At 31.5% G+C, this 25,830-nt stretch overlaps 2 protein-coding genes across 5 annotated transcripts; one reads left to right on the top strand and one right to left on the bottom strand.

The window, feature by feature from the left end:
- The first annotated feature begins 7,771 nt into the window (after positions 1-7,771).
- LOC124542670 lies at positions 7,772-25,488 on the top strand. Of its 4 annotated transcripts, none has more exons than XM_047120597.1 (18): positions 7,772-7,935; positions 8,268-8,529; positions 13,023-13,154; positions 13,365-13,561; positions 14,154-14,295; positions 14,793-14,886; positions 16,625-16,804; positions 17,078-17,242; positions 17,844-18,009; positions 18,427-18,573; positions 19,292-19,507; positions 19,889-20,123; positions 20,199-20,333; positions 20,740-20,859; positions 21,219-21,408; positions 21,999-22,235; positions 23,344-23,532; positions 23,774-25,488. In XM_047120597.1, the coding sequence occupies exons 3-18, from the start codon at positions 13,024-13,026 to the stop codon at positions 23,942-23,944; spliced, it is 2,715 nt and encodes a 904-aa protein (XP_046976553.1). In that variant the 5' UTR covers positions 7,772-7,935; positions 8,268-8,529; position 13,023; the 3' UTR covers positions 23,945-25,488. The 4 variants fall into 4 exon arrangements, with proteins under 4 accessions (XP_046976553.1, XP_046976566.1, XP_046976562.1 ...); XM_047120606.1 differs by having other exon boundaries at positions 7,803-7,935; positions 8,368-8,529; XM_047120600.1 differs by having other exon boundaries at positions 7,803-7,940.
- On the bottom strand, positions 11,369-12,602 carry LOC124542701 (GTP:AMP phosphotransferase AK3, mitochondrial). Its single transcript, XM_047120619.1, has one exon. It carries the CDS (start codon positions 12,187-12,189, stop codon positions 11,536-11,538), a length of 654 nt encoding a protein of 217 aa, XP_046976575.1. The 5' UTR covers positions 12,190-12,602; the 3' UTR covers positions 11,369-11,535.
- Positions 25,489-25,830: the final 342 nt, after the last annotated feature.

Genomic DNA, 25,830 nt, shown 5'->3' with positions numbered 1-25,830 from the left:
CGCAAATTATATTGCTAATAATAAAATAACATTAGATGTTTTTTTTTTTTTATAATATCCGATTAGGCATATGACTCCACTCCACCTGATGGTAAGTGGAAGTGGAGTCTAAACGTGAAGACGACTGGTACGCACAGCAAGAATGAGCTGCACTAGTCACCTTCGCCATGCCGGCCCGCAAGATGCCTCGTCACGCCTCGTTTGAAGGCACCCAGGTTATAAGAGGAGGGGAACACGTGTGCTGGTAAAGAGTTCTACTTTTGGCGGTGCGACAAAGAAAAGAGTTGCCAAATTTCTTTGTGCGCGTTGGGATAGATGTCACAGTTAGGCGATGACATCGCGAGCCAGCACGCGTGGATCTGTAAAGGAAAGGGGAAGCAGGAATTAAAGAGATTAATTCCTCAGAGCACTCGCCGTGATACAGTCGATAGAATTATTATTTAATTATTATTATTATAGAATTGTTATTTTCTAGTAGTCTTTTAGAACACCAAAGAACTTAATATGTATAATTATGTAATGATTTCTATCACTGCACGTTGAAAAGAGAAAAAATCTATACGTTGTTACATGAAGACCTTTTTTTTAAGAATTATACTTTTTAGTTTTTTGTCATAAGCACTTTGGCTGTAGCAGACTATTCCGATAAATATTACTGTAAAAATTATTTCAGTTGCGGCATCAGAAATATATTTTATTTTGACAATACTTCTTTGGGCAAACTAAGCATATTATGAATAAGATACGATTCAAAGGTAATATATTTTTTATAAAATTTTTTAGGACACCCACTGCCAATGCCACCAGCATTACACCAAAAACATTCACGCCAATATAAACAATAAGTAAACACTGTTTTCTTTTTTTAATTTTTGTATAATAATTATTAGCATATTATTAAATTATTAATTTTAAAAATAATTAATCTGCAAATCCGCTAATCCCTATGGAATGATGACAAGAATTTCCTCGTTGAATGGCAATTCCGATCCTTTGAATATGAATCAGCCCTGTCACTAGTGGACGCAATAAAGCGAGGTGTTATAATTATAATGAAGGTTTATCTACATAATTAATGCAAATATTAGATATTGCATAACCTCATAGAATACGGACAAAATCAAAACATTTTATATAATATAAGATAAAATTAGTGAGTTGTATCTCGCAATTACAAAATACTATAATTGATGTATGATTTTTTTTTATTCTCAGGCTGTATCGTGCAGTGGAGTCTGTATATATAGTATATAGTTAAATACGGCGAGGTGTTATAATTTTCATTATGCTTTTTGCACTCCTATTTCAGGGGCCAACCGTTTCGACATTTAAAAATATAATTATATTTTTAAATGTCCCTAAATTTATAACACACAACTCCCTTTTACCCCTTTGGGGTGGACTTAGTGACATCGGTCCTCAACGGATTTCTGCACCTTATAAGAAACCTACCTGCCAAATTTAAAGTTTGTAAGTGCTATAGTTTCTGAAATAGCATGATTAATTTTCAATTGACAGATAAGAAAATATATTATAAAATGTAACAACATATTCTATAGATTTATATATAACATTATTTATACTTAAAAACTAAAAATGTAGATGAGCTTATACCAAACCATCTCGTAGCTACGTAGAAGAACCGGCGTCGTAGCAAATTTTGTTAATCCCAATACCGCGACTGGCGCCGCCCCTATGAACTACGAAATGTTTTGTCCCTAGCGCCTGTTACCCTTTGCTATGTTATTACTCACCATTTAAACCGAATCACAGGGATTAATAATATATTAACTAAGCTAAGCTTCAAACCCAGGCAAGCACATCTATATATATATGTGCTTAATTGTGTTTATAATTCATCTCGTTCTCGGCGGTGAAGGAAAACATCGTGAAAAAACCTGCATTTGTCTAATTTCATCGAAATTCTGCCACATGTGCATTCCACCAACCCGCATTGGAACAGCGTGGTGGAATATGTTCCAAAACCCTCTCCTTAATGTGAAGAGGAGGCTTTATCTCAGCAGTGGGAAATTTACAGGCTGTTACTTTACTTTTACTTTACTAACTTTACTTAAGCTAAGCTATACCATGCGTTTTAGGTTTAAAGAATTTATTATCAATGAAGACATACATTGTTTCTGCGATAAAAATAAATTAAAGTAGTAAAAGAAGGAGAAAAAAAAAACAATTACTAATAAGCCATTGGCAAATTCCAATGGCTTTTAGGCAAGCAAAGTAGAACTTCTTACTTTCATGAAAGCTCGAAATGAACGTTTACCTTTAAAGCCCATTAAATGTTTAATACAAATAATATGACGATATAAGAGGTAAGTTTAATAAATATCGGGTTGATATTGAAAAAAAGCCGTTCAACGGGCTATTATTTAAATTATATAACGAAACTTTATTTTATTTAAATTTCTTCTTAAATGTAGTTTTCAAAGTTATTCTTAGAAAACGCTACGCTGACGAAACATAGAACAGTCTACAAATAAAAACAATTTGTAAGTCGTTAAAATTAATTAAGCTACTATGAAAAGCAAGAAATACTAATTAGTTATTATTGTAGATATTGTTATGTTCATCGTATGTACATTATAAACTTAATTTGTATATTAAATTCTACGTCTCCCAAATAATAACTTTATATTTATAATAAATAATATCAATTTTATATATATAAATAATATCAATTTTTTTAACAAATAAAGTAGCCATATATTATTTTTTATTCAATACGTGGAATTGGGATGCAGAGTCTACGCGGCTACACGCTACGTAACCAAGCCTTCGTAGCGGCGTAGCTACGGAAGCTGAATACGAGTACAAAATTTCCATGGTGACGTAACACCTTAGCTACGAAAATACTAGGGTAGCATAAATTGTACGAGAGTATACCGACGCTCAAAGCTCGATATCAAACGCGGCGCCCCGCGTAAGTTAGTGTGCTTCAATAGGGTAGCAGAACTGCGAATAGGTGTAAATAGTTGCTACGAACTATCAGTGGTGTTGGGAGGGTGAGGGTGAGGGCGAGTGTGAGGGTGGAGTAGTACACATAAATCAAACGAACATTCTCTATAGATATATATTATAACTTGAATGTTGTTGAGATATAAATTGTGAACTAGCAGCCTCTATGTCTTATTAAAGACTTGTTATACTTAAGTTTATTTCAACTTAGTCAATATTAATTTAAGATTAACAATGCACAATTAATAAAACTGAAAAAGAGAGTTTATCCAAATAGATATTAAATAATGAAAAAGCCGAGTAGCCAAAGGTTTTTTTAATGTAGACCATCCTTCTGGTTGTTTTCCAAGAAACATATACATACATACATATATTTAAATCTATGACCATCAATCGCTTATAAGTTTATTAATGTCAAAAATATCGTACAGTGTTTATTGAATAAAGTTAACATCATACAATTAGAAGCACCCATTAATAGCATTTTACCAAAAAAATAAAAAAATATATTTTCATATAACGGTACTACAAAGAAATACGTAAGTTCTTTACATATTGGAGGGTGAGTTTCATTGAGTCTGCAATCTCTGTTTGCTTATAATGTCCTGGTACAAGGGGTCACCAAAGAATGCTAACGGGTACAAGCTGGGGCTTAAGTTCTTCCTGAGTCTATTAATAAATAAAACTGTACTAAAAAATAATTTCATAAAACCATGACATCCACAGAAAAAGCTTTTTAATCTCTTTGTGATTTAACAATTTACTAACTATATTAGTGTTTGTTTTTTTCTATGGCACTTAATGCATACATATAACCAACCAACTTCAACCTTTATAAACACAACAACCTTTGACATTTAACGTGACCTTTACTGAAAAGATTTTCTCTAGACAGGGGTGACGCAGCTGCCTCAGAGGTCGATTATACCAGGCTTACATAAATATAAGAATATCGCAATTACTTTATGCAAGTGCTACGATTCTACGACGCTACGAACATAAAATTTACAATATAATCACAATAATTTTTAAAGTGAATATAGTTCGTCGGTATATAATCACAAAATATAATTTGATTAAAATTCTGAAAGTATCTGAAATTTTATTTCTTTGGTTTGGTTATTTCTTAGGTGTCTTTTAAACATATAAGAAACCTCCCGAATAGATTACCACTCTTGACTCTAAGACTTATAAGTATAATATATAAATAAAACTAAATTTCAAATTACGTTTCGTAACCATTCGTTTTTAAACAGAGATTTGAAACAAATAGGAAAATCGTTTTCTACATAGAAATCAAAACTTCTCATACCTACTGCGTATTATAGAACAACGTTACCAAATGTAAAACCGAACTGAATTATTCGATCGAATATTCTGGAACAACTTCAACTTGTCCGTGAAGCAGAAACTTGGACACTGACCTACACACCCGACTTAATGTTAATGGTTACTTCATACTAGAAATGAAATGCCTATTTGCAATTTCTCTCCCCATACCTAAATCCTGAGTATCTAAAGGTTGAAGGTAACTTTTTGGAGTTGCAACTTTGGTCAGTTGAGGTCTCCCTCAATTGCTAGCTAATCATTTACGTCCTCGATATTACACAACGTGGGCAAAGAAACAAAAGCCTTCTGACTTTTCTTTGTTAAAATGAATATTATGTAAGCATACACAATATGACAAACAAAAACAATCTCTTGAGTTCAACTCAAATCTGGGCATTTACTTTTCCGAACCGGTGTTAAATTTGAATCAACAAGAAATTGTATTGCTTTTATATTGAAAAAAACCACAATATACCACGATTGAGAAATGGATTTTCTTTCTGTAGGATTTTTGGTGTATGAATAAAAACCTTTTTCATAATTATGTCATACCGATGACAAAAAAATCAATAGTAGTAGTATTTAGTATAAAGTTATTCATCTTACCAATTGTCTAATATGACAAAGAAGTATATTTAATTTGTATATTTGTTTGTTTTTTACCGGAATCAGAAAACGACTAAACATATTAATACTTATTTGGTTCATAATTTCGAGCTGGACATCCATATTAATATTATAAATGTGAAAGTAGTTCTGTCTGTCTGTCTGTCGGTCTTTCACGACCAAACCGCTGAACCGAATATGATGAAATTTGGTATGAAACAAACTTCAACTACAAGTAAGGACATAGGTTTTTTTCGCCTTACACATGGTAACTAACACACTAAAACATAATCAAATAAGTCAGTAAGACAATTATCGGCTCGAGCGCACTCAAAGCACCTGAATCGATTGATTAACCACGAGACAGGCAGTTTGGCTAGTACGCCAAAACCATCAAAACTACAAATCATGTACGAAAGCTTTATATCTATGTCAGACTTTACAATCTCGAAAATCTATATAAAAAATTTAACAACAGCCTTTCGTAGGTTAGGTTAGTTTATTTAATATAAAAAAATAGTACGTTTAAAGCCATATGATATATTATAACAATTCTGTATCCACAGATAATAAATTCAATTGCTCTAAACGTTTCAACCTTATTCCATGCGTAATTGTGTTTTTTCTCTTAATAATATATAAATGATCATTTCGTAAAAAATCCTTAATTTTGACCCTTATGAACAATGATGTTCTAGTAAACAGATGTTACTAACGCGCAAAAAGTGAAGACTAGAAAACGTCCTAATTGGGACGTTTTTCTTTAGTTGTTTTACGTAGTAATACGTTATAATACATCATAATTACGTAGTAATACGTTTTACGTAATTAAAACATCTATTTATCCATTTTACTTATAGTTTTTATCAAGCTATCCTTTTTACTCTTAACGAAATGTAAAAATAAACTAAAATAAACGGTCCCCGACGCGGCACACTTTTTTCTGTTGTTTAGTATGTATATAACATATCAGTTTATTAGAATATCATTGCTTATGAAGACAGATTTTGAAACATAACGGGACTGAAAATTCCCACTGCAAACCACTCGGCTCCTGAGACCAACCGAGGACTGTAGAGGTAAGCCGAGTGGTGTAGAGGCAGCTCGTTGATCTATTAATGTAAAGTATTTCAGGAAAAACACGACGAAGAATAGGAACAAGAAGAAGTCTGGAATACTGGAATCTTAGTAATATACATTTATAAAGTGTGAATGTTTGTATTTACATATAAACACATAACTTACAAAATAACCAATAATAACTTACACACGTTACCTTCCCAAAGGCAACAACGTTGTCTGCAGACACGTGGCTGTAATACTAGGGCTTCATACCGAGACAGAAGGACGAAATAGTAAAATAGACTTTATTAGATTTAGTGAGGAACGAAGAAACCTTAAATAGATTTGGAATACAAAAATAGACTTAAGCTTATTATGAGAATTATTTTATATATTATAAATAAATCATCTAATTAAGTATACATATTTTATTTATTTATTTTTATTTTATGGTATAGGTTAGCAGACGAGGATATGGGCCAACTGATGGTAAGTGGCCCATAGACAATGAAGCTGTAAGAAATGTTAACTATTCCTTACATCGTCAGTGTGCCTTGGGAACTAAGATGTTATGTCCCTTGTGCCTGTAGATACACTGGCTCACTCACCCTTCAAACCGGAACACAACAATACTGAGTATGTTATTTGGCGGTAGAATAACTGATGCACAAAGCCCTACCACCAAGTAAATATTATTATAATACATATTGTTGTATTGTCAAAAATAGACTCGCGTAGCAAAATATGTGACATAAAATAAAAACGTATACTGTATACGTCAAAATCAATTCATAAACAAAATAAATTACAACTGAATATACACGTAAATATATGTTATGTGTATTATATACTACTCAACAAAGATTTTTTTCTGAGAACTCTTCATTTTTGAACTCGGTCAAATAAATCTTGGGATTTATGTTATTTCGATAAACTATTTAACAATATTTTAATTTTAAGCACAATATTTATATGATCATAAAAACTTGGCTTTTATTTTTTATCTTTGAGTGTAATGTTTAGAAATGTTATATTTCTATACATTACACTCAAAGGTGTGGAGAAGAAACTTTTTTTTTTAAATATCGTTTTTCCATCAAATGCATTAAAAATTCGTTAGTATTAAAAAATAATAATATTAAAGAAAATAAATTTTCTAATAGTTATAATATAATTGAATTATAATTACCATTTCAGATTGGGTTTTTAATATTTAAATCATTTTTAGTGATGATTATCCCGCTCCGCCCTAGCCCGCCCAACAGCGCTCCATAGGGCGGCAACAATTTTCCACGGGCGGTACAGTTACCAGGATATCAGAAACTATGAGGAATATTTACAAACACAGCTATTTGAAAGTGTAGTTAACAGACATTGCAATCAGAGACGTGCTTGTAGGGGTAAGCGCATGCGCTTTGCATATTATTATGCTCTCCCTTTCTGAGATTCAACTTTTCGTTCATAATTTAATTTTGAAGTCTTAATAAAAATATACTGAATGTATGAATAAAAAAAACACCGCCAAAACAACTTTTAGAACAATACAAATAATTTCGCCTAACAAATTTATGATAAATATAATGTTTATAAATTTCAATCCTGTATGAAAATATGACCTGTAACTAAATGTTGCTTTTATAAAGACTTTGAAAATGACGTCTTTGCTGACGTAGAGGCATACTTACATATTTTATTTTACATAACGTATTCAAAGTTTCACGGCATTTCACGAGGTCGCGGGGATGGGGTATTGAGCTTCGGACGTACGGCGTCGTAGGTCGTGACGCGACGCCAATGACGTCACTTGCGCGGGTGGAGGGTGCGACAACCGATCAGGGTAGTCGCCCCACAGTGAAAGTCGGCGTCAGTACGGTCCGTACCGACAACTAAATTGCACGACGCGTTTACTATATTCTCTATGTACGCCGAAAATATAACCTATAAACTTTTTGCAGCGTTGTATCAGTGGTACAGTAAGATTCTTATTTTTAATGATTAAAATATAAATATTTGTTTCGAGTGATTTGCAAATGTAACTTTAGTAATATTTAAATGTAAATGAACGCTTAAACGAATTTTCACTTGGTTTTATCTTAACAAACGTAAATGAGATTATAGGAAAGAGAAAAATAATTAAACCACTTCGTTTTATAGATTTCCAGGATAAGTTATAGTTTCAAGTAATAACACTATAAAATAAAAATCTTATTATTATTATTGATACTAACAACATGACTTATCACAAGTATTCAAAGGGGATTCCTTTTATCTCAGCATTTTTATTTACAATCTAATTTCAGCGCCAATGCACGAAAGCTGCTAAAAATAGTCGGGGTTCGCGCGCTCGCGTCGCCCGCAACCGGCTCTCGTTTTCACTACTCATACTATTTCTGTCTATAGAAAAGTTATAAGGCAATCTATGCAAAGGAAAATAGATGGACTCCTGTGTAGACAATGAAAAAAGTGCGAAAAAAATACCGATAGTCGCGAAGCGACAGTGTCTCCCCATGTTGTTATAGTGCAGTGACTAAACTTAAATTATAACGACGCACACGCTGAAAAGTGAGTAATCCATACGTTCAAGCTGTAAATCGAACTTATAAATTATATATGTTGTTATTATTATAGAAGAATAATTTAACCAGTTAGGATAAATACTCATTATCTGATTTCATTTGATTTTACACCGAGTTACACTGACACACTTTCCTTGTTCGGCTACCCGTGACGACATCGATGTCATTGACATACCGCTGTGGAAATTATAAATATACTAATAGAATATTATACTATACTAATTAGTCTTCTTTAAAAAAAACTGGCCAGTTCGTAAGCTACAGTGAAAAATTTAGATCGAATTTATGTCTGAACTTATTGCTAAAAAACTGAATAAATATACTTTTTTTCTTTACTTATTCTAAGTTTTTGTGCCTGCACTCACACTTGCACTACTTTTCAAATTGAAATAAATAACAGTGATTCGACATTACTATAAAATTACAAATGATACTGCCTTCTATGTTCCTGAAAAGAAATAGTCGTAAAATACATAACAACATTAAAAAAAATAATTTAAGATTTATTTAAACCAAATAGCAAAGACTGTGACAGTTTAAAATATAGATTAACAAAAAAATATATATATTCGAGTTTAACAGATTATTCCAAAAGTCCAAATGGCAAAAAGATTCAAAGATACCTCGTTATTATATAAACATTGGAAGCAAAGGATTAAGACTTAATTTTAGTGTAAACGTATACAAGATAGTATTACCTGAATGTAGATAAGGAAATGCAAAACACTAAAAAATCCTTTATCTTATGTAAAAGGCTTCAATAGGCCACCCGTTGGTCCCCACTGCCTATATGTACATCGATGCCGTCAAATTAACCATTTCTTTCATCGCTGATTCGCCACCAGCTTTGGAAACTGAGATGTTATGTCCCTTCTGCCATAAAGTGGTTGGTTCACTCACCCTTCAAACCGGAACACAACAATACTAAATATTGCTGCTTGGCGTTAAAATATGTGATATTCAAAAATTTACTTTGTTTCACTTATTTATTTTAAAAATATTTACAAATACTATTACATTAACACGCTTAAAACTTTTAAAAGTAGAGCTTAATTCAATTAACACTTTTATATCTATACGAAATATATACGTAGTTTTATTTACTTTAGTTAATACCCTATTCAAATTATTTTTATATGAAATAACCCACACTGCATTAAAAACATCAAGATCAACAATAGCAACAATAGAAAAAACATTTACTGCATTCTAACACTTTTTGCTTTCAAAATACATCAGAGGTGTTAACAAGAAAGTGAGAAATTAAAAAAAAATTGTAACATAAAAAAATAAAATGTGCAAGCCAAGCCCTCCATGTCATACCCCACTTAACCTTGTTATCCCACTATAGAAATGAAAACCCTCTCTTCACTCCATTTTAAATAAAAAATACTTACCAAAGTACTTAAAGCGAAATAATGCAAACAATTATTAATATATAATAACGCAATTGTAAGTTACAAATTTAAAAGATAAATAGAATGTATAGATGTATTATTATTAAAAGTACCAATATGTGTATCTATTAGTAGTCGAAGATTAAACGATTTCAAATGAACAAATCTTGTCCATTCTTATTGCTTATTTCAGCCACTCAAACCAATATTCAAAATTTTATATTTTATGTAGGCTTGTTACAAAAGTTATAATCAATTTAATTACGTAGTTATATGTATATCGCGATTCGCATATAACTTTTAGCTTACGTTCGCACTTCTTTTAACACAAAACAAAAAACATCGACTATAACAAACTTTTACTGACTACATCAAAAATCCATATTTTTAGCCTATTAATTTAATTAATATCAGTCAAACCAGGACAGAACAATTTCGTTCTTTATAAAAAAAACAACTGAAAATTTAATTTATAATTTTAATAACATAACAATCAAAAGCAAACATTGTAAACAAATATATATCTATAATAAATTCAATTTTGGAATACTAGCGGACGTCAAAACATTGGACATAAATAACTAAGCAAACCATTTATCATAATATAAATCTAACTAATAAAATAAGATATATAATAATAAAATTTATGAACAGGTACCTTATCTTGTGCTAGTTTAATATTTATAAATATTAATAAATTTACTTTCACCCATTTCAAAATTGTAAAACAATATCATTATAAACCTTAAAAATTTAATTTAAAACTTTCATTGTGTTAGGGTATTGATTAAAAAATTGCACAAACCCATAAATTTTGACGTCATTATGTGCCATCGTTAGTCAATAATAAAAATCCACATTTATAGGAATTACAACTTTAAAAACAATCAAATTTCGTTGCTCGTATATTTTTTTTTATTCTAGATGTTGTAACAATTAACAAAACTCTCATTATATGATGACTAGAATTATAATAATATGACACTTCCTTATACTAAAACAAAACAATATATGTAAAAGTATTTCTTATCAATAAATAATATTTGTTGATCATAATTTTATAACTTATTAATGCTACAGCTTTAAGATATGCTTCTTGTTCCTTTCTTAACAAGTATAAAATTACTTATCATGGTTAAGAAAAAATTTTATCACCAATTTTCACAGAGTGACATGTCAATATTTCTAATATTATAATTACAAAAATAACTTCAAATACCTATAATACAGGTCAACTTGTATACAGTGGGTATAAAACAATTTTAAGTACAAAAAATGTTTAAATGGAAGACCATTATGTAAAAGAACAGATTATAAAATAATATACAAGTTTTTAAAAATAAATTTGACATATTTTAAATTACCAATAGTTTAATACCAAATGGTATACAAATGTTTATGATTATTGTCAAGTAGTTAGTTTTTTTGTATTTGTAAATAAGATACATTTTTCAGACAGAATGCAGAGAGCCTCTTGTTAAAAAATTAGATTATTTAAGGAACATGTGCTTTTTTGAATAGTTTTGTGCTACATTTTAATATGATACAAAATATTTGTAAAACAGATTTAATAATTTGGTCAAAATATTCTAACACTATTTTAAAATAGGATCTAAATAAGCTGTCACTTTGGGCCAGATTTCATCAGAGGTCCGCCCTTCAAATTCTTTGAGAATTCCCTTTTCCTTATAAAATGTTATTACTGGTCGAGTTACACTCTCATATATTTCCAATCTCTTTTGCACAGCTTCTGGCTTATCATCAGGGCGCTGAATCAAATCTTCACCGGTTACATCATCTTTACCCATCACTTTAGGTGTATTGAATCCTATATTATAAACTCTTCCGGAAGGCAAATGAACCCACCGATTTTTCACTCTATCAATAATAACTTCGAATGGCACAACTAAATTCAGGACTAGATCAACTGGTTGAACTTTCCAAAGAGCATTGGCCTGAGCCACTGTTCTAGGAAAACCATCTAGAAGCCAGGGTTTACTTTCCACTTTCTTCAATTCCGTAATCATAAACTTGATTATTACATCGTCAGGTACAAGTTTCCCTTCATTAAGGTACTTTTTTACTTCCTTCCCTAATTCAGTTTGTTTTTCAATGTGATCCCTTAACTTGTCCCCACTGGACACATGTTCCACATTATATTTTTTCACAATTCTTGACGAAATCGTACCTTTTCCTGAAGCCGGAGCACCTAATATTAAGGTTTTTAATATCTTCGCTCTAATAGTCATTTTCGCGTGGAAACTACAAAGCGACCTTTGATTCGCGTACTTTGATACGATGAATAAATATTGTTACCTTGCTATCTACGTTGGCCTCGCTTACGTCCGCACTAATAAACTGTATCAATATTATTAATATACTCTTCCCAACAAAAACCTACGTCATTTTGATAAAAATAATTAAAAATTACCTTATCAATCCGTTTCTGATAAGAATTGCGTTTGTAATTTTAACGATTTTCTACATTATTAATATAAATATAAGCTTAACAGTTTCAGCTTAAAACATTACTTAAATTATGTGTGTTCCAAAAAATATAATAAATGTATATAAATATATAAAAATAAGAACTACAACATTTATACAAACAACATTAGAATCACAACTGAGATTTGCCTGTCAGGAGTGTCAGGTTGCACAACTGACAGCTATTATTGAAGCCGGCCAAATGTCATATAGCGAGCGAAATGCGTTCACAAGATGGCACTCGGTTAAAATGATGTTAGATACGTTAGATACATTTTATGTTGAACTATTGTATTAAAGATTTTTTTTTTAATTTATCAACTTTTAATGGTATTCCTTATTTGACAAGTAAATCTTAGGCCCAAATTTGAGAAAATTACTATTATTTTAATTAAAATTTACAATATGAAAATGATTATAAATACACATATTTGTATTTCGTCAATAAATTTTTTTTTACGTTTTTTATATGTTCTTGTTCGTTTCTAATGTTAATTTATATAGATACCGAAAGTGTTGGAAACACCTTTTCTTTCTCTAAATTATAAATATAGAACAAGTACATTATAAAAATAGATATTTATTTTATTTATAGAATGGCGCTTGTTATGTTACCATGCGACCTGCCATGGTGGACTTCTGTGCAACGCCACCTCAAACATTTACTTGTGGCATCTTCGCCGGCAAAACTAATGGGCAGCATGCTTAAAATTCACGATATGTGCAAGTAAGATACTCCTAACATTGATAGTAATAAATATTTTTTACTATTCGTTTACAGTTGAAAATGTTTTCAGAGTTATAAAATATTCTATATTGATTGATTGATTTAATTAATTTTTTTATAAATATACAGTAACTTTTATTAGTTAAGTTTATCATTCTTAATATTACCGTGTTTTTTTTTTATAATCACTGTTATTTTCCCTTATCACAGTATAGGGATAGATCCAGATGATGACATCAAAGACCCAGAACTCATGAAGGGTCTTGAAGTATTTATAGAAGAAGAGATGACAGAGGAGGAAAGGCGGAACTTTTTAGACAATACAATACGTATCATGGTGAACAAAGCACTACATCTTAAAAGATGGCGCCCACCGAAAGGACTCATGTTTAGTTTACAGCAACAAAGTAAGAAAAACAATAATCACTTATATATTGTATATTGAATTCTTTGTAATATTTTTGTTGATAAATTTTAATACTAATTTATAAAGTTATGCGCTGTATGTTATCTAAACTATATACAAATAAAATCTATCCTCTATCAGTCGGATGTGATAAGTTTTTCTTTATCGCAGCATTGTACAAATTTGTAGTGTGAATGTACCTTAGATTTTTTCAAAAAATCGTTTGGTATACGTATATAATGATACCTCAAACAATGCCACAACTGTAGCCTAATTACTTAATAACATAAATTATTAATTAGGTCGGCAACATTGTCTTATATAGTATGAAAAATAAGCTACGAAGTACAACTGGATTTGCTTACACTACTTGTCGAAGGAGGAGACCTTATATTATTATTGACCGATTTTTTTATAAACAATATTAAGCTTTATCAATTCTTAATTGGTCTAGTTACTGGATTAGATGTACACATGTAGATTCCGACGTTGGAGATTCAAATTCCCAGTTAGATCAATCGGAAAGTAGGGATAACGCACAACCTTAATAACATTATAATTGATTATTTACTGAAAAATTAATTCTGTTTCAGGTGATGTGACTGAACTCGATTATAATTTCCTTTCTTCACTCGTTGCTCACGCTTTCTTCTCTACGTTTCCAAAACGCACGCTCAAATCACATCCAACGCTGCAAGACTTCAACTTTACGCATTTTTTTAAAAATTTACACAGGTACGTTGTATGAGTTAAAATATTATACTGTCATGTTCTTTATCACATAGGTGTAACGAACTTATGTTAGCCATACAACAACAACAACAGCCTGTAAATTCCCACTGCTGTGCTAAAGCCCTCCTCTCCCTTTGAGGAGAAGGTTTGGAACATATTCCACCACGCTGTTCCAATGTAAGTTGGTGGAATACACATGTAGCAGAATTTCTATGAAATTTGTCACATGCAGGCTTCGTCACGATGTTTTTCTTCACCGCTGAGCACGAGATGAATTATAAAGACAATTAAGCACACGAAACAGCGGTACTTGCCTGTCTTTGAACCCGCAATCATCGGTTAAGATGCACGCGTTCTAACCACTGGACCATCTCGACTCAAGTTAGCCATATGAATCTATTATTAAATTTATATTTTTGTCATGTGTACGAAGTGAAAATGTGTATGTACTTAATAGATAACTTTTCATACATGGTAATAATATTTTTTTTTTGTTACAGAAAATCGCAAAGAAATAAATTAAAAAGCTTGCTTCATTACTTTGAATGGCTAGATAAAAATAGCAACGAAGGATCCATTAAATTAAGTAGACAGGTAATGGTATCTTCACGATCAGCTGTCCAATTATTATGATCCATATTAGCTCTTATTAGCTGTTATTAGCTTTATTCGATTCTACCACTCTTGACCTTAGATATCATGTTTTATCTGTAGTGAAATGTTATATGGGGAAATATCATGCGCCTTTTTCTTTTTATTTGACGCAAACCAGGAATAACGTAGGGATTTAAATAGAGAAATATAATTAGTTTGATTGAAAATTTTATAATTTGAATCTAATGACTGTATCAATCATACTATTAAGATTTAAATTTGGAATTGTTATATGAATAGAGCAGATTTCTCAAATGTATATGATAAAACATATTTAAAATGATTCTACGGCAATCCATCGTATTCATCAGAAAATCCAATGTCCGAAAATGTTATTGTACAAAAACTGGAATAATTTTACATTTATTTGAAATTGTATTGGAAATCGTAGGTATGTCATACTTATTCATAATAAAACAATCTTCATTAACAATTACTAATTGAATATTTATCAAGTAATTTGATAAATTGTAATTCAATAATCTTGATAGTAAGCAGCAATTTATTCATTATTCTTTTTTTTTAGTTGTTCAAAAATAGTTTTAATATACTATGATAGGTTAATCATAATATTTTAAAGGGTGTTTTATCAATATACATACAATTTACGTATCCGAATTTTACGACCAGTGGCCCATGCAAAGTCAGAGAAAATTGTTAGCATTCATAAATTTGTTAATATACAATATTTCAATCCATTAAGCAACGTAAATAGAATTTGGCATGTTACCAGTTTTTACATATAGCAATTTCTAGGTAATCATTACAACTCGAGATTCATTACATTCTTGACTCTCATCAACATGCTTAATAAACGTCGAAAAATCTTTAAGACTTACATTTCTATCACGAAATCTCAACAATAGAACTCCAGCAGTTGCCTTCATAACAACATTAAGTCGTGTGCCCTACGCATATATCCCTCCAGTATAGTCGGATTGCCGTTTTTTCAGACTATAAGAGTAATGGATTACTGAGTTATGTAACGCTCATACTTGTGCATAATAATATACACTGAGTACTTGGCTTTTCATTATTGAGAATAGCCAGAAATACCATAAGAGGAATAGTTAACGCACACAATATTAGAAAGAAAAAATAGAACGAATATTGGCAACATCATACGTTAATCAATTCAACTGTTTGACCGGTTGACGTTGCAAAAAACCACATTTAAAATTGTGAAATAACAGAGCATGCACACTGTTGTACCCCAGACATTTTGCTAAATTAACTTTCCGGAAACATTAAACATATATTTCATTAAAAAAAGAAAAGAACATCAACTCCAGTCTTGAATTTTTATCTTATCACAATTGTGTCTGTAGTATAGGAAACTTTTTTTAGACCTTATGTTATACGATATTTCAAGCATTGAAACTTTATTTGGAAACCTACGGCCTTAATGAACACCTTATCTTCACTTTACTTAGAGTCGGTGCAGACGTATGTCTTCGTTGTTCATATCGCAATTGTTTATGCGTCTTTTATACAATGTTTTTTTATATTCTCTTATCTCACTACTCATTTCCTATCCTGTCTCTTCATGTCACGTCAACTTGCTTTATTTTGGCCCAGCATAGCAACCTCATAAATAATAAATAGCGTGGAAAGAATTAGGACGAAACTAACATGAAAAAATAATCTAAAATCTAAAGTCAATATCTTCTAAATCCAGGTAATGACATCAAAACAATGGCTGACAATAGAAGACTGGTTGGAATGTACGCTTCCCTTGTGTAAGTTGTTGGTCAGGCACGAAGGGCGACCCGAGCGCTGCGAAAACGATGAAGCCTTAAGAGTTTGCTTCGCTTCCAGTCGTATTGGTGGTGAAGCACTCCTTGACGGGGAATCACAGGTTTGACTTACAAATTGTCTTATGAATATTAAAAAAATGATAATATCTATGCTCAGTATATTCAGAAAAAAATATTCTATGACTATAGCTTATGTTATGACAATTGTGATCGTAATAACACTAACTCCATTATAGTTGAAACAACAATCAATAAGGCGGAATAATTCCCAAAGCCGGTATTCACTACGCTATTACCAATTCGCCTTTTCATTAATTCTTCAGTTAAGACATATCAGAAAATCTTTGTAGCGAAAATATACTAATATTTTTTAGGAATCCCTTTCAATGTTCATGATGCCGGAGTTGCTGCCCGCCATGCTCTCCGTTGAGGCTCTTGAAGACAACGAAGTTTTAAAAGTAGAAGGAGTTAGAATGTTTAGCAGAATAAGTGACAAACGACAGAAGAATAACGTAGAACTACTCGATAAACCGAAAACGGTAAGTGTAATCATTATAATATATAACTGAATATACTTTAATTATCATTGTAAGAATAATATAAACCAGGACTTTGAAATTAAAAAAAGTAGTACAATAGATAGTGGATTTATTGAGTAAGTGTAAATTACATAACACTACAACCCTAACGAGGGTACACAATATCTTTTAGTCAATAAGTAAGCAATTGTCTTGAGCGATATTCAGAATCAGAGTGGAAATACCATCTTCAATAACATTCACAATTTTTTTCCAATTTCTTTGCTAAATTTCTGCTAGTTGTTCTTGCGCTTGCTGAATTCATTGTTTGCTTAAATGAACAGCTATTTTAATTTGGTTCGACAACATTTAATACACCTAGAATAAAGAACTCCCGGATGATCAAAGCGAATAAATGCACGAAACACGCTTTAAGAAGTATTTGAAGGCAAAAATGAAACTAATACGAAAACGAACAAGTTTATTTAAAATAAAAACACACTTTCTGTTATACTACAAGCCGTACAAGTGTCGGTATAAGGATTAAATTCTTAGGAATACTCATTGAAGTCAACGGTCAAACTAAATTAATGATCTCGTTTTATTTAATCTAAACCTACAGGTTACAGTCTGCCTTATGGATGCTGAGGACTACAGCGCGTTGCCTCTTGGTCAGTGGGAAGAAGACAATGTACTTCGAGAGCTAAACAAAAGTCTATTAGCTTTCCAGCAAACTCCTATGAAATGTCGAGACTCCCAAAAACATGAAAGACGATTATCACCTATTGGTAAGATACTTTATATTACTTAATATTACAATAAGGAATCTTAAGAATACAGTATATTTTAACGACAGGATCCCCAACCAATTTCTCACAATACCTGACACTATAAAGACTAAACATAAAAGTAAAATCCTCGGAAATACGACATTTTTCTTATGAATGATAAATTAAATTTGATGAAAATTGGTCTCATCGTTGATTGATATGGTAGCAAAATGAACCATTTTTCTTTAAACTAATTGAAACGTCAACCAACTTACATTTCCAATTTCAATAATATGTCAAACAAAATTACCACGCAAAAAAAAATTCAACGTTCACAAAACAAACTTCTTTTCAACAAAAATTTAAAACCATATTCGTGTCATTAAACGTTCTCTCTCTGTATCTATTTCATTTACATGTTTTTTTCATTTAAAGGCGAATCGTTCAGCCAAACACCACCAGAAGTTGAAACAACGGTTATGATAAAGCAGGCGTCCTCATCCAGTACGATAAATAGTATAAGCAGCAGAAGTCCTTCGCCGCAACACTATACCGCAACAGAACTAAATTTGAACGATACAAGTGAGTAAAACGTTTTAGAGATATTTTTAAAAGTAAAGGGACAATATCCACTGTTTGGTAACGACCTACTCTTCTCTTAAGGTAAACTTTTAAGGTAAATTTATTCACTTCCACTCGATGTTTTCCTTCGCCATGATGTAAGTTATAAACACAATTTGGACATGAAAACTCAATGATGCTTAACTTGCGATACTGGACTTCTAAATAAAATAGTCCAGCCATCAAGTCGGACTTTATTTGAGTAATCATAAAGCACCTTGTGTGACTAAAAAATGGCTTAAGTAATGCTATATGAGATGAGATGACCCAGTGGCTAGAACACGTGCAAGATGAACCGATGATTGCGGGTTAAAACTCAGGCAAGCACCACTACATACATATATGTTCTTAATTTGTGTTTATAATTCATCTCGAGCTCGGCGGTGAAGGAAAACATCGTGAGGAAACCGGCATGTTTCTAATTTCATCGAAATTCTGCCACATGTGCATTCCATCAACCCGCATTGGAATAGCTTGGTGGAATATGTTCGAAACCCTCTCCTTAATAGAAGAGAAGGCCTTATCCCAGCAGTGGGAAATTTACAGACTTGTTACTTTACTTTAATGCTATGTTAAAACTTTAAACGTTTTTTTTTTAAGAATAGACTTCTTAAAGGTATATGTTATGCAATTTGAAACTAAGCCAAGAAAAAAGACAATACGGTAACAATGTTTGCAGGTGTTGAGTTACAAAAACGTAAATGCTGGCTGTCCCCTGACGCTGGCACTTTAAACAACCGACGCGGCAGGTTCATCGTGCTAGGTTCGTCCGGCGAGTGTCTGCCCGTCACCCGGACCGCACACCCTAACCTCGACACGCAGGAAGACAGTCTCTACTCGAGCTGCAACTCAAGTGACGATGAATTCCACAGTGCCAATGATAGCTTCGATTATGGTAAGGATCCCATAATTTTACAAATTAAATTTATCTTTGTCTTGTCGAAGCTGCATAAATTTGAAAATTTTACTTTCGTAACCATAGCTTTGACACTTAGACTTGTAAATGAAGCTGGAGCCACATCAGCGCTGGCTTGCAAGTTAATTGTGGTACTTAGTACTTTCATTCGCTTATTACGTATACGATTTTTTTCGTCACCGATTATGAGATTAATCTTTAAAAAAAATCTAAAGCACAAGGAGTTATTGTTGCCAGTTCTGATCTTCTTGTGATCTGTATAATAAATATTAATGCTGTTAGATTATGTTTGAATCATTAATAATTCTTTGATGATTTATCCTCAAACAATCATCAATGATATTTGATGATTAATTACAGGTAGCGAAGACGAGGGTAGAGGGGAAAGTGCACGTCCAAATTCATTCCAATATTCCAAAGAACTCTCCACCGAGGAAAGAAGAATTAGTTTCGCTGACAGACTGAGGGAGGCTCTCCGAAGGGAAGCCGAAAACTCTTGCACCACGAGCACGACTGGGGACTGGTCCACTGACAGTTCTAGTTATGCTGTCGGTATCAGCATATCTGGAGCTGAAGTTAACGACAATGATATCAGGTATATCTTAAACACAATGGACTAGTAATATTTACTTTGAAGATAATAGATTGATTGACTGTGTCTTCAATTTAGGGTAAAACGAGGTGGTTCCGTCGGATTCGTGTTAACAGAGAAAGAAAATATGGAAAACGGCAACAGGCCACCTCGACTTCTTTCCAGGAAAGAGACTGGGAACAGTTCTAAGTACAGCTTCAGTACCGAATATACGTAAGTATTTTATGTTAATATAAGTAGGTAATTATTATAACAGGGTTTTGTCTGTTTCTCTTTCTTTCTGTATAGACCCTACTCATACATAGTCTTCTATCACATTTGACAGCATCTCACTCTCAAATATAATAAATAGTTACTAAAATAATTAAACAAAGACAATGGAAATTTAACATAGACAATTTAATTAGTTTTTTTATTATTTGTCATACTTGGGAGTAAAAAGTATCACATTAGTCTATTTGTGAAAACACCAATCGTGTAATTGAATACCGATTAACGTATCTTCCAAACACAGTGACGCAAGGTTCTAATGTTTATCACCTGTGATTATATAACATTAATTTATTTAATTGCTGCAGCTATCAGGTTGATGATCAGATGTTCGCCATATTTTTTCCAGGTCAGAATTGGAAGAAGTTTATGAACAATTCAACCAGTGGCTGAATGATCCCATCGTGGATAACGATAGCACCGAAAATAAAAATAGGGAACTGGATTCTCGAGATTTGGCTGTGATTAGGTAAGTTATACAGAATTTCCATTGAGCAATTTTTACAATCTGTTTTTGTTTATATTATCATTTAACTTTGTCTTATCGTTACTCAAATATCAGGCTGATTGAAATAATAAATAACGAATATATCATTTATCATGATATATTGTTGATTTATCTTTAATTTCTATACTGATTTACTAAGTTGAAAGCACACACTATGTCTAAGAAAAATGGACATCTTAAATATGAGTTATGCATTGAAGCCATGAGAGATTGAAGAGTTACAATGATAATAAAAAAATATTAAGAGTGGGTAGTTTATTAACGTAAGAAAACAACAGCAAGCAATTCAGGGGTAATAAAATGATTATTTGAACTTACAGATTCGCTGGGTCACTTCTGAAACGAACGCTGAGCGAATCGATGGCGAGCGGCGCGGGCGACGGCGCGGACGCGGCCGAGCTGTACGGCCGCGACTCGCGAGAGCGCAGCGCGCCGCGCCGTCTCGCTCTCGCAGCGCGCTCCCTCTCGCTCGAGCTCGCGCGACATCGCCACCGCCTCGCCGCGCATCTGGTATGCATCACACTTATATTGCACTATATTAAATAGGCACGACGGTGTTATTATTGGACTAACGCCCTTCAAGTTTGAACCAGAGATCTTCTTGTACATGTTATTAATGAACTTTCTAAATAGCGTTTGTAGTTAAAATATATATTAAATCATTTATACATGTTTCTAAATTAAATTTTTAAACCACTTAATAACTTGTACAGTACAGAGAACAATTTACAACATACGGAAATTTTGAGGACCCTGGTTTTAACTAAGTATATTTGTAGGTGAATGTTAAATATTTGCTTTTTAAAACCATGGTAAATCATTAAGTAATCGAACAGCTATAAATAATAATTTTGCTTAAACCATTTATTATAATGTTAAATGGCATATGCATATTATTAAGAAAATTACATTCGAAAAACTTCGTCCAAAACATACGAGTGAAACACAAAATTATATAATTAGTAAATATGTTTATTAGTGATGATAATGTATATATGATGATACCTCTACCAATACTAACTGCCAACACAGTACAATGCGACTAATAATGGATTGATGGGCTTCGATACTAAATTTCATAGAATGCAATATTTTGACAGAAACGTAAAGTAAAAGAATCGATACCGGAAGAATTATTAGAAACGAGTACAAACAACAATAGCGAGAATGATAACGAGTCGAGGTCCATCGGCTCCTCAACCGAAACTTGTTCGACGCAAGTGTCGAACCCGATAAACAGAAAGAAAAAACTAAATTGGGTAGTAAACATGATAGTCGAAACGATAGAAGAAACGGTCGAATGCGAACCAGTCACGATTAAAATAAAGAAACCAAAGGTCAGACAGTCTGCCTGTCGCTAATTCTTGAAATAGATCTCTTCTAAACATATACTAACCATTGCTTGAATGCACTCGCTTCGTATGTGTGGAACCTATGTAGCATGACTCAAAAATTTATTACTTACAACAATTACTACATTATAAATATCATGAGCACTTTATATCTAAAATGCTAGATGTATAAATTATCTTTAAACGATCTAACAAATATGTGTAACGTGTGGTGTTCGCGTTTCTTACTTTTTTAACTTCAAATGCGTGTTTGGAATCACATTTTTTTTTGTATTTATCACATTGATACTTATATCTAATATTTATAAATTATAATTATGGTTAATTTGTGTTTTTAATAATACATAATTTAAAATTATATCATTTAATTACAACTCTACTTTAGAGGCAGGGAATGTAATATCTTTGCCTTCCTCATGAGAGGAGAAGTTTTAAAAAATTAGATTGAAGAGTATATAATCAATCTATATAGGGATGGACATTATGTACTCATAGCCAACTCATAGCATAGATATTTTAAACAATTAGCTATGTCACATGGATTATTTTACAAATTAGTAACAAAAAATAACATATATTTTACTGCTTCGTGGACGTAAATTTCATTTTATGTAAAAAAAAATTTTTAGTTTTCTGGCCCGTTTTCTATATAATTCTTATTATGATTTAGATTATCATATGTCGTTTCGTTTCTATCATTACACATAAAATCAGGTTTTTTTCATATCGAGATAAAAAAATATAATTATAATTCTAAAATAATTATAATTTTTGTTTTTGGGTTAGTTACCAAGGTTTCAATAAATGTAACTAAGAAATACTTAGCAGTAACTTACTAAGCTAGAAAATAATAATAAAAGACGATAAAACTTAGTTAACTTACTTAAAAATATTTAACTTGATCTTGAAATACAAAATGATTTCAAAACGAACGGTATAAGAATAAAGTGAAATGAAATGTCTACTTTAATCCAAAGTTTTTTCCATTTCTAAATTAATTATAATCACAACCAATAATTACACAATAATATAATAACAAAATTTTAGACAAACGTATGTTTAAAGTAACGTGATGTTACTGTATTTTTTCCAGCTAAATCAACTGGCTCATAAGATAGTAACGGGTGGTTCGTGTCGCCCCGTAGCAACGGGCAACTGGGGCTGCGGACGCCGACAGCGAGGACATCCACAACTCAAACTACTGCTACAGTGGTTGGCTGCCAGTGTGGCTGGCGTGCCAGCTCTCATCTACTATACTTTCGGGAATGATCAATTATTCAAGGTAGTATGGTCGCTAAATCGACTGGCATATAATTATAATAACTGTTTATATTTTTTACACCTTAAACATTGATTACACTACGCTATACTAAATATATACTGTAATCTACGAAAACAGTATGTATAAAGAAAATAATAAATATATTTATATACATATCATATAGTAAATATGTATTTATATTTTATCTATGAAACACATTATATTGTAAGTGAATATAATGGTTTAATTTTTTTTTTTTCAGCTGGACACATTAGTAAGAGTCCTCACAGATAGAAAATGGACAGTCGGTCAGCTGTCCAGAGCTGTGCTTAAATTTTCGCGGCAAACACTACACGAGCCGCACGTCATTCCCGATAATCATACACTCTTCGATGAACTAATCGGTATCGAAAAAGTTCCGGATAATTTTTGAGACGTCATTTTTAATTTCAGATTTATTGCATAGGCATTTTAGATTGTAATATTACACTGTGATTGTCCACAATGTTTTTTAAGATATCCATTTGTTTTTGACAAATTTAAGATTTTAAATTATTGTTAGCAATAGCTCAGATTATAAAACAAATTTCTATGAGCAATAGTAACAAATTCTTAATTGACATTTTAGTAAAATTAAAAAAAAACAACTGAAAACAATAAAACGTCCAAATTTATGAATTTCCTTATTAAAACATTTTACGCACGTTTAAATTAAAAATAAACGGAATTTTTAAAATTTTCTTCAGTTCATTTAAAATTTATTTCAAATGTGAGTATAATTTTCTGTCTTTATAAATTCTACTGAATTATACATTAATAACTCTTAAATTAAATCACGAATTTGATTATTTTGCTGAGTGTGAATGAATGTTTATATTTACCTATTTATATTTTACATATTTGTCTCATCACAGAAGATTTTGTATATAATTTTTACAAATTATACAGAAATAGTAGAGCCGACAAAGCTCAGTGATAAGAACGTCAATATAAACCGTTCGTTCAAGGGTTCGGGCGAACACATAGTTTAGAGTTTTCATTTGCTTAATTTATTTAAGCTTATAGTTCGACCGAGTCGAATCACGAGGAAGCTACGTGTCCGATGATATTCTTACATATACGTATATATTCATCAACCGCACTGAGAGTCTGATACAGCAAGGTTAAGAGCAGAGGAAACTTTTGCATCAGTGACCCATGTACTACATTTAAATGTTTTCGCGTGCTATACCTGAGCTCAATATGATAAATAATTACATCTTTCGATGCATTTATTTCGAATATCATAGCTATATAAATATAAAAAAAAAATTAGAATACATAATATAAAATACTAATTATGTGATTATGGCAGCTGTGGCTTATTTATACGATGTTTGTGCAATTTGAAGTAGATTAAAATAAAAACTACTTAAAAGCAATATAATAATTGGAATTTAATATTTTTGTACAAATAATAAGTACAATTGCGTGTAACGATTTATATCGTAGGATTTTTATGAAGTTATTTAAAATAATTAACTTGTTAAAAAAATACTATAAATAAAACTTTAATACACGTACTTTAACCTAATTTTAAGACATTTTAATAAACCTTCATGACCTACATCCATGCCCTCTTCTAAAGAGTGTTTTTGAACTATTTCACAATCATCTCAATATTCAATTTAAGTTATAAGTGATAGTGTAACATTTGTAACATCGTTAATGAATTCAGTCATTCAGAAATATCGTCAAATAATCGTCAATTTTTTAAGATAATAGCCATCGAAAGAATGACATTAATTTATATAGTTTAAATACAATATCAAACAGACGGGCATGTTAGTACTATCTTTAATAAATGATATACATTGAAACTGTGTTACATTTAAAAGGTCTTCCATAGCATGAATCTCAATGTGTCCAAAGTTTGTTAATTTTGTGTAATTAATTGAAATAACCAAACCTGATGATGCCAATAAAACTTTGCGTCACGACAAGTGTTTTATTATCCCTTCCTCGTAAATCTTGAGTAACAGTCCGTATCTCTATTCCATTCTTAGTTAGAGATACACAAAAATTGATATAAGTATTCGACGCGATATTACTAATAGCTCTAGTAGGTAAGTATATTCTACACAACAAATATTTTTATATGAATATATATTTATTTAATTATTACTATTTATGTCCCCTTTAATTCTACATTCAAAGAAACTTCAAAAATACAATATTTTACGAGCCATAAATCAAAAAATTTCAAAAACTGAAAATATGTAAATATTTCAAATTATTAGTAACCAGAATTTTGTGAACACAAGGAATTATAATGCGTCT

The sequence above is a fragment of the Vanessa cardui genome, chromosome 2 (genome assembly GCF_905220365.1).
Source record: "Vanessa cardui chromosome 2, ilVanCard2.1, whole genome shotgun sequence".
Taxonomy (NCBI): domain Eukaryota; kingdom Metazoa; phylum Arthropoda; class Insecta; order Lepidoptera; family Nymphalidae; genus Vanessa; species Vanessa cardui.
Note: the sequence above shows the minus strand (reverse complement) of the source record. Positions and strands in the feature narration are given on the sequence as shown.